The 13,887-nt window shown below is 56.5% G+C and overlaps 1 protein-coding gene across 3 annotated transcripts; it reads left to right on the forward strand.

Moving 5' to 3' along the window:
* The first annotated feature begins 1,671 nt into the window (after positions 1 to 1,671).
* IRF5 (interferon regulatory factor 5) lies at positions 1,672 to 13,241 on the forward strand. Of its 3 annotated transcripts, none has more exons than XM_082399219.1 (9): positions 1,672 to 2,166; positions 7,371 to 7,576; positions 9,559 to 9,748; positions 10,185 to 10,249; positions 10,766 to 10,799; positions 10,978 to 11,247; positions 11,473 to 11,865; positions 11,955 to 12,073; positions 12,377 to 13,241. In XM_082399219.1, the coding sequence occupies exons 2-9, from the start codon at positions 7,382 to 7,384 to the stop codon at positions 12,620 to 12,622; spliced, it is 1,512 nt and encodes a 503-aa protein (XP_082255345.1). In that variant the 5' UTR covers positions 1,672 to 2,166; positions 7,371 to 7,381; the 3' UTR covers positions 12,623 to 13,241. The 3 variants fall into 3 exon arrangements, with proteins under 3 accessions (XP_082255345.1, XP_082255344.1, XP_082255346.1); XM_082399218.1 differs by having other exon boundaries at positions 2,047 to 2,166; positions 11,026 to 11,247; XM_082399220.1 differs by lacking the exon at positions 10,978 to 11,247 and having other exon boundaries at positions 2,047 to 2,166.
* Positions 13,242 to 13,887: the final 646 nt, after the last annotated feature.

Raw genomic sequence — 13,887 nt, forward strand, 5'->3', positions numbered from 1 at the left:
GGGGTCACCAGTGTAGTCTCACTTCCCCTTTGCTTGCACTTCACCATAAGACAGCATCCAGAAGCAAGGGGACCCTTCAATTTTGGAAGAGCCTGAGTGATGCTCTCTGTCCTCACCGCTTCCTCCTTATGCCATGTCTATGGCCCAGAGTGGTTCTTGGTTCAGGTTCCCCTGGTCTGGGGAAGGCAGCACCCAAGCCGAGTGGAGCACCTGCATAGCCCCTATCCTTGGAGCATCACACCAATGTTGCGATCTCGATAACATCACCTCCCTTTTACCACAGGGAATGACAGTCACAGGACCTGTCTAAGGTCGCTGAGTTTGAATGCAGCAGAGTTGGATGCAAGCTCAATGGCAGTGTCCCTTCTTCTACACACAGCCCCCGAATGGTTCTTGACAAAGTTCAGAGACCCTAAGGGTGGGAGGCCTCACCTGAGGACAAGGGATCGTGGGGAGGCAGAGTGCAGAATCCTAGTCTCATGCTCCCTTAGGCTGTGTGTGGTGCATCTAACAATAAAAGAAGGCTCCTCTTGACTATTGCTCCAGATATATTTTCTAGTCCAACATAGAATACTTTCTATTAAGCACAACTGACCTCCAATGAAAAAGGTTCGTATTTTGGGGGCAACCATTTTCAAGTAAATAGCAGTTTCACATTTAAAGAAAGAAATACAAAACAATCTCCCTATCCTCATTTTCTGCATCCACACTTTAAATTTTAAAAATATAAAAGAGTGAAAGAGTCAGCAGATACAAATAACAAAATACATATAATTATATTCCCTTTTATATTAGGGCTATACAAGAGTGGGGGAGAGGGAGAGAGATGCAGGAGAGAAGAAAAACAGACAACACATAAAGAGTCATGATAAAGATCAGGGGTAAAGACCAACCTAGGTATTCCTGCAGAGATGGAGAGGGGAGGGGAAGGTCAAAGTTCTGATTCATCAACTAACTAATATGGCTGTATTTGTTTAAAAATACAGGCTCTAAACTTTAAAGGGCAAATAGTGTTTTTTAGAACTTATGTATTTTAGTTTCTACCTAAAATTTAATCAACTGATGTAAATTTCCTTCGTTTAAAAAGATTTTAATTAAAAATTACTATAGAAAATAGAAGACGAAAAGACAGGAGTGGTCCCTGAGTAAGCTGATTCCAGTGGGAATCAGACATTAAAATCCTAAGTGAAAACCAGCGAGGACGAGCCTCAGAGGTCGGGAACCCGACCTAGGAAGGGAAGTCAAGGTAAGCTTTCCAAAGGAGGTGATGCTGAAACAACATTTGAAGACGAGCAGGAGTTCCCAAGCGAAGAATGCTCCTGAAGAGGGAACAGGATGTGTGAAGGTTGAGGCCAGCGAAGAGGCCCACTTGTGGAACCGAAAAGCGTTCAGAACGGCAGACGGGTAGTCAAGATAGCGGTGAGTGAAGAGGTGGGACAAGCGACCAAGGAGCTGACCCTGAGAGGCCCGGAAGGTGATCAGGGAGGGGACCTGGGGCAGGCAGGTGCGAAGGTTGAGAATTAGAAAGGAACAGAGTAGCCTGAGGATCCCTGTCTGCAGGCACGTCGTGGAGGGGGTGTCTGAGTCTGGGTGCCAGCGACCCTCGGCTGGGTGCCGGCGACCCTCGGTAGAGTTCGCAGGCTGGCGGGCGAGGGCCGGGGGCTGTCTATCAGTCCGCCCCACCGCGCTGGTACGTGGCTCGGTTGATCGCCAAAATCCGCACCGATCTTGAGCTCCCGGAGGGACAGGCTGGGAAGCTCCCGGGCCCAGCCGAGCACCGCGGCAGGGTGGGGTGGGGGGCTAGGGGTGTCGAACGACTATTTCGCGCTTCCCGGTTGCTGAAGGAGCCCAGTAGTCAGTCCAGGCTACCTCGCCGCCTGGCGTCTCCCCCAGGCCCTGGGCTGCAGGGGGACCAGCCTGGCCCGAGGCTCAGCCCGGCCCCTCGGTCGCTGGGTCTGCGCGGAGACCCCACGGTGGCTTCGCGGGGCAGGGCGGGGCGCTGCCCGCGCACCCAGGCTCGGCGGCCTCGGCCCAGGGGCGGGGGCGGTGATGCGGAAGTGCCGGGAGGGCGGGCGGACAGACAAGCGCGGCTCCGGGAGGGCGCAGTTCGGCCCCACCGCCTGGCCCGTGCTCCCGGGCGCAGCCAAGCGGGCGCACCGCAGACAGGTAGGTCCCGGCTGCCGCGCGCTCCTCTCCGCGCCCGCGGGGCACCCGCCGGCGGCGGGCGGGGGACCGGAGCGGGGCGGGCGGGCGGGAGGGGTCAGCGCCGGCTTCTCCTGGCGCCCGAGCTCGGTGGGGGTACGCGGGGGTGTCGCGTAAGGCAGGGCGCGCCCCGCCGTTCTGGCGGCCTCCAAGATGCCTCCTACGTCCTGATCAGCGTGGGGTGCCCCGCACCAGCAGCCTTCGTCCCGAAGGCGCCCGGGGAGCCCGGAGGCGCGGGCGGCGCAGTAGGCACTGCTGCCAGGGGCGCCAGCTCTGCTGCTTCTCTCCCTTCTTCTCGCCACCGCCAAGGATGGGCAGCGCCCGGGCGCCCGGCTTGGGCCATGGGAGGGGCAAACCCCGATTCCCCCTTTCTGTGCACTCCGATCCCTCTTCCCCTGGCACCTCTCATCCTTTCGAGTAAGAGAATGAGTTTTAAAAAGGTTCATCCTCCCTGGATCTTAAGGCCAATGGCAAGAATTCGGGCAGAGAGTGTGTAGTAAGATGGTGTCAGGCTGAGGCGCCGGCCGTCCTTCGACTCGTGGCCGAGAAAAGAAGGCGCTGACCCTCCTCTAACAGAGAGGAACCACGGGCGCGATACTTCTTAGACTAGTTTCTTTACGGCCTTCCCCCGAACTTAGAAACGAAACAATTAAGAGTCTAAAAGCGGAGGGAAAGTGAGACCAGCGTGACCGTGATGCGGGATAGGAGATGATGAACACCTGCGCCGGGGTTGTCTCCGCGACCCCAGAGCCGCCGGATCCGGCACTCGGGAGCAGGGGCGAGGGGGACTTTCCCGGCCACGCCGCCACCCTGGGCACATCAGAGGGGGGACGAGGGCGGGGGCGCCACCAGCCGGAGAAGCGTCCGAGAGGCAGACCCTAAGCCAGCGCCCCGGGCGGGGTAGGGGGGTGGTGGTTTCGTGGGCTGGCCCAGGAGGCGCGGGCAAGTCACCCGGGGAGCACCGGCGGGGGCGGTCCAGAGGGCAGGGCCGGGCCTGGGTTCCACGAGCGCCCAGACCTGGGACGAGTGACCAGGACCAGTAAGGACGAGGACGGGGCCGATGGAGGAAGCTAGAGGCCCTCGGGAGGGGCAGCCGGGCCAGAGCAGAGCTATCGGGCTAGGGCGCTCGGGCTTCCAGCAAGTCAAGAGAAGCTATGGGAAACCACCCTTTTTTACCTAAAGGGCCTATCTTGGGGTTTTCCCCCTGCGCCTTGGCCTTACCCCACCGTGCCCCCGAAATGAAGCCGAGAAAAGCTTCTTTCGCCGCATCAGCTGCCCCAGAGCCTCAGCTATTCTCAGGGTGTGGTCAATTCACCATGAGGGGGCGGGGCTTAAGGTCTTGCCGGGGGCAGGGAACCCCTTGCCTTCTCCAGGAGCCTGGTGTGGAGACAGCGGGGAGACGTCTGAATCAGATAAACTCGGGAGGTGCAAGGGCTTGCTGATCTGCCCACTATTGGGGGCTGCAGAGCTTCCTCCCCTAGGGGGTCCCTGGTGCCCACAATGTTCCAGGCTCCTCTGGTGGCTGGCTCCTGGGACTTCAGGAGATGTGGGGCCTTCCCCCCTCAGGAGGAGCTCCTGGGCTGCCCCTTCACCTTTGGGGGCTTCCTCGGGTCCTCAACAGGCCACACCTCCTTTGATGTTCCCATGGAAGCACTTCCGCCTTTCCGCTCTCCAGTGCTCAAATCCACAAGGCTAGGTCTGAGGGCTGCAGACCGGCTCAGCTGTCAAGGAGTCAGGGCAGACCCCCTGACTAGCCTGACCTCTGATGGAAAATCAAGTCCTCCTCCCAGCAGCAGGTAGGGGGTGTAGGATGGAATTTCTCAGCGCTGTGCTATAGCTTCTGGGACACCCTGGGAATCTGGGCTACTGCTTCTACGTGGAGGGAAAGTAGGGATGGAGCACAAAGGCACTGAAATTCGGAACTCCTGGCATTGGGATAGTCTGAATCAGATCTAAGCCTGTCTCCCGGTGGGAGGAAGCCTCCTTGGGGAGCTGATGCTGAGCCTGGTCCTGGTGCACCTGGAGGCAGGAAGACCCCCTGTGGCTGAAGACACTTCTGTGGCATGCTGGACAGACTCTCTCTTGGCCCTGGTCAGGCTTGTCATGGGAGGCTCTCTCCACAGCCCCTCCCTGTACTGCTTGAAGGGGTTGCACCTTACTGTCAAGAGGTCAGAGTTATAATTTCAAGACCTTTGTGTTGAAAAGCAGTGTTGGCCCAGGCCAGGCAGTGTTCCTCGCCCTGACTTCCTTCTTGCCCTGGGCAGAGGACTCGACCTTTCTGGCCTCCCAGCCGCACCACCTTTGGCACAGCTGCGGGCTGACCATGTGTGTGGGTCATCAGGAAAGCTTGCCTTGTCTTCTGTGTCAACAGAGCTTTCCTCTGTCCACCTTCTCTTAGCCAGAATGGCCTGCTACTGGTGACTGCCACCCCTCTATTCTAGGACCCAGGCCTTTGGGAGGGTGGGGATGCTACAAATACGTATTGGGTGAGGTTCTCCGGTGCTGTGAACCACACAATGTACAGTGCCTGCCAGCGGGCTTGGGGGGTGGGGGATGGGCTACAAGGTGAGAGACTGAGAATTTGGTCTGGGGGACCCGAATGTGATTTTCTCCACATCCCTTCCCTCCCCCAGCTCACAGTGAGTCAGGTTTCCGAGTTGTCCGGTCTGGCCACTTTCATTTCCCTTGGGGCTGGGTGGAGGCTAGTGCAGAAAAGGGAACCGAGCCACCCATCTTCTGAGGCCTGGGGGCAGGGCTGGACAATCTCCCACCTTCCCGGTCCCGGCCCAGCGCTGGGCACTGCTCTGAGGGGAGGCCTGCAGATGAGACTCCTTAGTGGCGTGGAGGTGGCACTTAGCTGCCACAACCCAGCAAGGTACTGGGGCAGGGAATTTCAGGGGAAATTCCAAAGCAGGCCTGGGAGGATGGGGTGTGTATGTGTGTGTGTGTTTGTGTGTCCCAGTGCAGGCCAGGAAGCCCGCCAGAGCTTGTGTACTCCCAGAAACCGTTGCTCCCAGCAGCAGTCCGGCCTGTGGTTGGGTGGCTTTAGCTGTTAGAAAGTTCTTCAACCTGGGTCTAGTCTGTCTCAGTGGAGGCTGTCCGGGTGTTGACTTCAACCCTAGTCTCTTTGTCACACGGTGGTTCCTCTCATTCCCACCCCACTGAGTGTTCACTTCACCTACCCAGATATCCCATTTCCTTCAGTCATTCCTTCCCTGACAGGCCTGCCCCCCTGAGACCCTCACCTGCATCACAGCCCCTGCAGCCTTCCTCTTGGGTCTGGTCTCACCCTTGAGTCAGAGGAGGATCCTGGGGAGAGCAGGGCTGGTTGTGGGGCGGCGGTGGGGGGAATAAACAGCTGGAGGACAGATGCTTCCAACATCTGGTTGGTATTTCTTAAGTCCTATTTTGGTCCACTGAATGGCAGGGTGTCCGGGAGGGGGGCGAGTGGTGAGGAAGAAGAGCAGGAGGCACTCCTGCCCTCGAAGAGGTCGCCCACCCACCTGGAAGGTAAACAAGATGGGGAAGAGGCAGTGCAAGGCTGAGTAAGAGCCCCAAACCACTCACCTCAATGGAGAAGAGTTCAGGACCGCCCATGGCACTCTGGAGAGGGGCATGTGAGTGCTGGGGGGCCCACCCCAGAGGCCAAGTGTGGGCACCCTTGTTCCAGGAAGCACGGCCTCTGGGAAGGACCCTGGCCCACCCCATCCTCATTGCCACCACTCCCTCTCCATTACTTGTGGAGCATCTTCTGTGAGGGACAGTGGTACCAAGGAAGTGGGAGAGGAGCATGGTGCCGGGGCAGTGTGTGCCCTCTTACACACACGCTTGCACACCCACCTAACTCACATGTGCTCAGAAACTAGAGCCCCGGGCAGGAGGCAGCCTGATTTCTCATCGTGGCTCAGCCCTTTGTTCCTTCCTTGACCAGCGACAGAGTCCCCTCTGAGTCTCAGGATGGGGGTCTATGATGGCTCGGTCCTTTCTGTCTCTGACCCTGGCTCACAGGTTAAGGGCAATGGCAGGGGAGAGACTACCCAGGAGTGGAGCGGGGCAAGAGGGGGCTCAGGACAGTGAAGAGAAGTTTCAGTCCTGGGTCTGGAGAGGGGCTGGCAGGTGGAGGGAAGGAGGCAGGGGTTCCCTGTGGCCAGCTGGCCTCTGACAAGGGAGGCGGAGACTGCGGCCCGGGGGGTGGCACTCACTCCAGTGGGGACCCTGCCTCTGTGGATCCCACAGCACAGGGCCTGCAAACATAAGGTGCTTACTAGGTGCTGCTGAATGAATGCATGGTTGGTGGGAGGAACCAGAGTCTAGGAATTGATGGCTTGAAAAGGGTAAGTTCTAAATTTGGTGGCGGCTGTCCTTGCCAGTGATGCAGGCGGTAGAGGGAGTTGGCTGATGGGATTTCTCTCAAGCTGTCCAGGTCAGGGGAGGGTGGGAAGCTTCATCCCTGAGGGAAACTGAGGAAGAAAGGAAGCTCTGAGGACTGGGTGGGAAAACCCTCCCTGACTCACAGGTTCTACCTTTGTCTTAGCCGGCTTTCCTAGAAGGTGGTTTGATGAGGGGTTCTCTGGAGGAGAGGGAGGGAGCAGGGCTGGGGCAGGAAGAAAGCTAAGCCAGGATGTGGACTCAGCTGGAGGCTGGCTTCAGCCCGAACCCACGAGGAGCCTGGAGCGCACATTTGCTCCACCTGAAGCCAGGGGACCAGCCTTCTGTCCCCGTGTGTCAGTCGCCCACTGGCTGTGGGCTGTCCCCCCAGAGTGGAGGGGTGGGCCCGGCCCGGGAGTGAGGCAACCGAGGGCGGTTCTCTGGCGACTGGCGGCTCTGTGCTGTGCCTCCCTCACAGCAACTGGGGAATTGATGCCCTGCCTGGCACGGGGCGTCCGGGTGGGGCACCCACAGCATCCACTAGAGCTGTACACCCCCTCCTTCCTTCCCCCCAAACACAAAGCCCACAGGCAGGGACACTGTGACAGGAAAGCTGGTGGCTGGAGAGGAGAACTGACTTGAGCACCTGGATGGACGGCAGTGACTCCGGCCGCCCGTGCTGGAGGAAGGGAAAGCCCTAACGGCCCCGTGCCTCGGTCCCCCGAGCGCCCCCACGTCCCCTGCTGCAGGGAGTGGCCAGCTGACGTGCTGATGTGCTCCCCCTCTGCTCTCTCCGGCAGATGCCTTTGCCATGAACCAGCCTGCCCCTGCTGCCCTTCCTCCGCCCCGCCGCGTACGGCTGAAGCCCTGGCTGGTCGCCCAGGTGAACAGCTGCCAGTACCCGGGGCTTCAGTGGGTCAATGGCGAAAAGAAATGCTTCTATATCCCCTGGCGCCATGCCACGCGGCACGGCCCCAGCCAGGATGGAGATAACACCATCTTCAAGGTAAGCCCTGGACAGGCGTACCGCCTGGACCTCTGAGGCCCCCCTCCCTAGAAGAGAACTCCCTCTACGTCTCAGGCTGGCCTCTCTCCTAGCTGCCTTGCTGCAGGTGACCCCAGGCCTGGGCTAAGGGGCCGCAGGCATCATCACAGTGCACATCTTTCTAACCTGATCCCCAGAGCAAGGTGAGGACTGAAGGACCCCCCAGGAGACCTTCCTGTAACTCCTTCTCTTCCTCCTTGTTCTTGTGTCATTTTCATCACACGTGAGTGCCTGTCCAGGGTGCACGTTTGGTGTGCACATACGCTAAAAGAAGACCACAGAATTCCCCCTTAATCTTAATACTAGGAGGTAACTACTATGAATATTTTTTGCTTACATTTTCAGTTTTCTGCATGTGTGTGTATATGAAGTGCAAACATGGAATCAAACCATAGATTCTATTTTATAACCTGTATTTTTCACCCCACATCAGGACTAGCTTTCCTCTCCAACAAATGCCACAGCACCTTTAGTGACCACTGAATGTTCCATTGGAGGGGTTAGCACACTTTAGTCACCCAGTCCCAGTTTTTGGACACCTCAGGTGGCTTTCAGGGTCTCTTGTGTTGAAGACCACATTGCCATGCACGCCCTCTAAACTCTTACCCTTGGCACATCTTAAATGATTTTCTTTGGGGTTAGTTCCTCGTTAAACATTTCTGGGTCAAAGGGAATGCTTCGTTTTAAAGCTTTGGCTATGTATTTCTTAGTCTTTGCACTTGGTATTTACCTTTTCAAGGTTCCCTTCATATCCATTTCTTATTTTTGAATAGGTAACATGGTCACACAATTCAACATTTAAGAAGTGCAAAATGGTTAACAGCAAAAAGTCTCCCTTATGGGAGACTGTCCCCCAGCCACCCAACCCCCTCCTATGGGGCAATTAGTATTATCAGTTTCTTGTTTATCCTTCCTGAGAGATTTTTGTGCATATACAAGCAAATATATACCTATTCTTTCCCCAACTTTTGACAAAAATGGTAGATGTTTACATACTCTTCTGTACCTCATTTCTTGAAGATTACAACATGTTAGTATATCAAAGCTTCCCTTTTTTTTTTTTTCTTGCTGCTCAGTATTCCATTCTATGGGTTGGCCATAATTTAACCAGCTCCCATTAATGGACATTTAGATTATTTGGGGTCTTTTTCTTTTGTAAACAGAGCTGCAGTGAATAACCTTGTATGTGCAAACTTTTGTGCGGATGCTTCTGCATCCGTAGGATAAATTCCCAGAAGTCAAATTGCTGGGTTAAAGGGCAGAAACATTTGCAATCTTGATATCAACCAAATTGCCCTCCAAAATAATAATACCAGGAGTTCCCTGGTGGTCTAGTGGTTAGGATTTGGCACTTTCACTGCCACGGCCCGGGTTCAATCCCTGGTCGGGGAACTGAGATCCCGCAAGCCGTGCAGCGAGGCCAAAAAATAATAATAATTATGATAATTATAATAATACCAACAGCTGAAGTGTACGGAGTCCATCCCAAGTGCAGACACAGTTCAGAGAGCTTATGTGCATTAGCCCTGAGTCTTCACCGCCACACTGTGAGGTAGGCACTGTGTTGGGGAGATCAAAGCAAAGAGAGGCAAAGTAACCCACCCTGGCACACAGCGGGCGGTGGCAGATTCCGGATTCAAACCCAGTTCTGCTCCAGATCCCATGCTCTTATCCACCATGTTACCCCATCCTCCTCAGAGATTGTACCTATTTGCCACCTTAGGACCAGTGGGTACAATGCCCTTCAAAGCACCTAGATTTCCTTTAGCTTGTTGGAGCCCCAAGGGACTGGCCTCCCATCTCCCACCTTGCAAACGGACACTTGGGCTCCACCAGTGTGTCGCTGAAGGTCTCACCGCACAGCAGCGACTCCCACTGGCCAGGAGGGGCTTTTGTGAGGGGTGAGGTTCTCTGTGGTCGCCTGTCTTGTCTTTCTGACCTAGGCCTGGGCCAAGGAGACGGGAAAGTACACCGAGGGGGTGGACGAGGCTGATCCGGCCAAGTGGAAGGCCAACCTGCGCTGTGCCCTTAACAAGAGCCGTGACTTTCGCCTCATCTATGATGGGCCCCGGGACATGCCGCCTCAGCCCTACAAGATCTACGAGGTCTGCTCCAATGGCCCCACTCCTGCAGGTATCCTGTCTGGCCCTGTGTGGGACACCTGGGAGGCTATGCAGGAAGGGCCAGGGGCCCCTCCAACGAGCAGTGGTCGGGGGCATGCTGCTAGGTCATAACATCCAGGGCTCCCAGGAGTGGATCATTTGTGAGGCCAGGAATGGCTTGGCATGGACCAGGCCCCCAGGTTTGTCTTCCTCAACCCACCCTGGTTCTTGGCTCTTGGCTCCAGTGAATGTAGGTCGGGTGGCCCAGGGAGCAGAGTGCCGTGGGGTCAGGGGCGTCCCTAGTGATTGCTGGTGGCTGTGCGGCCCTTCACTCGCTCTGTGTTTGGGCGGCTCTGGGCAGGGGGAGAAGCCGCAGCAGGAGCTGCCACATGGAGCCCTGGTGGCCTTCCTCCTCCTCCTCCACTGAACTCCCTTCCTGTCTTTCTTTTCTCTCCCTCACTCGGCAGAGGCACAGCCCAGTGAGGATTACACTCTTGGTGCGGGAGAGGAGGAGGAGGAGGAAGAGGAAGAGGTGAGCTCGGGGGCCGCTCTTCGCAGCATCTGCCTGCGCTGATGCGGTGGGCCTTGCTAGGGCGTTTCTGCTGTCCTACTCCACTGTAGGATGGAGCAGTTCCATTCCTCTGAGAATGGAACTGTTTCTGCAGCTGTTTCTGCTGCAGCTCTGTCTCTGCAGCTCTTCTCTGAGTTTCTTCTCTCGGGATTCTGGAGACAGGAACAAAGTCACCACCTTGAACCTCCCTGGGACTTTGTTGGTATAAAGCATGCTCACACATGGTCTCACCCTCAGCAGATGGGGCTTAGTAGGTATTACCACCTGCAGAAGGCGGAAACTGGGGCACTGAGAGCCTACTGATGTGCTTGGGATGGCCGAGCTGGGCCTGGACGCAGGGTCTGGCCTCGCCTAAGTGGAAGGCCAGGGAATTGCCTTGTGGGTCTCATTCTTTAGCATCAGATCAATTTAATAACCTGTCCTCCCTTCTCTCTCTCTGACCTCCTCCCTCCTCCTTTGCCTGTGTCTTCCTTTCAGCTCCAGAGGATGTTACCAAGCCTGAGCCTCACAGGTGGGGCTGGGAGGCGGTGTGGTTGGGGGTTTAGTATAAGGAGGAGCTGCAGGTACCACGGGTACCTGGGAGGGGGCTGAAGGGAGGCTGGGGGGCGGCCCAGGGCTGGGAGTAGGTGGGCCTGGGAGGCAGCTCCTGGAAGTGGCATTGAAGCTTTGTCCGCCGCCACCTTCCGTAGAAGCAGTGCAGCCCGGCCCCCCAATGGCACCCTATTCTTTACCCAAAGAGGATGTCAAGTGGCCACCCACTCTCCAGCCGCCTGTGGTGCTGGGTCCCCCTGCTCCAGACCCCAGCCTCCTGGGCCCTGCCCCTGGCAACCCTGCTGACTTTGAGGAGCTGCTTTCTGAGGTCCTGCCGAGCCCACAGCCTGGGACCCTGGCTGCCAGCCTGCCCCCAACAGGCGAACAACTCCTGCCCGACCTGCTGATCAGCCCTCACATGCTGCCTCGTAAGGACCCCGGGGGGCTGCGCAGGGAAAAGCAGCGCTGGGAAGGTGGAGGATGACGAGGAGAACAAAAACGCCCACGCCAGTCCCTGCTTGGGTGGAGGAAGGAAGTGGGAGAGCTGACGATGGCCTGGCCATGGGGCAGAGAAGGCAGAGAAAGTCAGTGGGTTGCAGAATGGGAAGGCATGGGGCTCACGGGCGGGGCGGGCCTGCCCCTCTGCCCTGCAGTGACCGACCTGGAGATCAAGTTTCAGTACCGGGGGAGGCCACCCCGGGCCCTCACCATCAGCAACCCCCATGGCTGCCGGCTCTTCTACAGCCAGCTGGAGGCCACCCAGGAGCAGGTGGAGCTCTTTGGCCCTGTGAGCCTAGAACAAGTGCGCTTCCCCAGCCCCGAGGACATCCCCAGCGACAAGCAGCGCTTTTATACCAACCAGCTGCTGGATGTCCTGGACCGCGGGCTCATCCTCCAGCTACAAGGCCAGGATCTGTATGCCATCCGCCTGTGCCAGTGCAAGGTGTTCTGGAGCGGGCCCTGTGCCTCAGCCCATGGCTCACACCCCAACCCCATCCAGCGGGAGGTCAAGACCAAGCTCTTCAGCCTGGAGCATTTTCTCAATGGTGAGGGCCCCACGTCGTGTTCCTCTTGGTCTCCTTTCATCCAGGGGCATGGTGCCAGCCTCTGACTAAGGGTCTCAATCTCAATGCAGAGCTCATCCTGTTCCAGAAGGGCCAGACCAACACCCCACCACCGTTTGAGATCTTCTTCTGCTTTGGGGAGGAGTGGCCTGATCGCAAACCCCGAGAGAAGAAGCTCATCACTGTACAGGTATACTCCCACCCCCCACCCCCCAACTCTGCTTTGGTTTGAATATTGGGGAATCCTGGGGCTAGGCCCTTGCCCCAGGGTGGAGGCGCAGGGCCCTCTGGGTAGTGTGAACTCAGTGATCAGAGTTAATCAAGGACCAGTGCTGCCCACACATAAGCAGCCTTTTTATGAAGTAGAAGTTGGTGCCCCGTCTTCCTGGTGGATGCAGCCCACCACCCGCCCCCTGGAGGACGCCCTCATGCACAACTGGATTGGACAGCCCTGCCAAGGTTCTCCCTGTCCTTTCTCCTCTTTGTCCCCCAGGTGGTGCCTGTAGCAGCTCGGCTGCTGCTGGAGATGTTCTCAGGGGAGCTTTCTTGGTCGGCTGATAGCATCCGGCTACAGATCTCAAACCCAGACCTCAAAGACCGCATGGTAGAACAGTTCAAGGAGCTCCATCACATCTGGCAGTCCCAGCAGCAGCTGCAGCCTGTGGCCCAAGCCCCTCCTGTGGCAGGCCTCAGTGCTGGCCAGGGGCCCTGGCCCATGCACCCAGTTGGCATGCAGTAATGAGGCTGCAGACAGTGACTGGCCCAGGCTTCCAGGGTGGCTGTGCAGACTGATGTGGAGGTGCGATGGCCTCAATGGGCACCTGGTGGGCGGCAGGGTCCTACCTCTGGGTCCTCTGGAAGTGGATCTGGGTCACGAATAAGAGGGAAAAGAGGCCCGAGTTCCAGGTTCTCCTCAGAAGCTGATGGAAACTGGAAGCCAGTTTTGCTTTGAGGACTGTCTTCCTGGACATGCCTCTCCTGGGCTGGCTGTGGGGGAACTGAGCCATCGGCACCTGTGAGGAGGGAAGGAACTCCCCCCGACTCCAGGGGGCCTAGTTGTACAGGGGGAGTTGCCCCAGAGTGACCATACTTGCGGTTGCCCCCATTTCTTCTGGCAAAAAGAGCCAAGTGCTGTGGGTCAGGTCTCCCTGGCAGGTCCTCTGCAGGGCATGGACCGGATATTGGGGTTCCCTAGCTTGAGCCCCACTTCCTCATCTTTCTTCCTCCAGAGATAGAGATGAGCACTTGGGTATTACACCAGATACTTAAGGCTGGCAGCTACCTCCCTTCAGAGTCCAAGAACCTGGGGTACAAAGTGGAATTTTACATATTTTTGGATTAATAAATATTAAAAAACAGACTCAGCTATTATTTTCCAGTACCGGTTGCTCCCATGCTATTCTACTAGACCATATGTCTCATACCAGCTGGCCCTCTTTCCCCCAGCACCTGCCCTCCTGCTCTGGGGCCGCTGACACAGGGAGGGCTTGCCTTCCAGGCTGATGAGTCAGTGGGGCCTTCATAAGCACTCAGGCTGGCTGGCTTTGCTTTCCAGAAGGAAGCCGGCTGAAGCAAGGGCGTGAACTTTTAAATGTTTGCAGTCTAAAATCCTGTCCAAATCAATTCCCATAATAAATGGTGAAAAAGGAAGGGGTGGATTTCAACTAGGGACCATTACAATCTGTTACCCTCATGTATATTCATATGCTATTAAATATATTAGGACAATGCATACAAATTGGTAGCTGACCGTTTGAATCTGGCTCATAGATGTAATTTTCTGACCTGAACAATTCTGCTCTTACCTTTTTATTAGGGAACGTTTTAAACGTTTGTGAAAGTAGGGAGAATGGTATGAAATTCCCATGTAGCAGCTCCAACAATAATCAATTCATAGTCTTTCTCATCTAAACTCCCAACCACACCCCCACCCTGAGATTATTTTGAAGCAAATCCTAGACATATTTCAGGTATAAACAGTATATATCTCTAAAAGACAAGCAC

This window comes from Balaenoptera borealis (genome assembly GCF_965194805.1).
Source record: "Balaenoptera borealis genome assembly, chromosome: 7".
NCBI lineage: Eukaryota > Metazoa > Chordata > Mammalia > Artiodactyla > Balaenopteridae > Balaenoptera > Balaenoptera borealis.

Coding starts and splice junctions, on each gene's coding strand:
- IRF5 (XM_082399219.1), top strand. CDS start 7,382: ATGAACCAGCCTGCCCCTGCTGCCCTTCCTCCGCCCCGCCGCGTACGG. Junction 9,749..10,184: donor CAATGGCCCCACTCCTGCAG/GTATCCTGTCTG, acceptor CTCACTCGGCAG/AGGCACAGCCCAGTGAGGAT. Junction 10,250..10,765: donor AGGAGGAGGAAGAGGAAGAG/GTGAGCTCGGGG, acceptor TCTTCCTTTCAG/CTCCAGAGGATGTTACCAAG.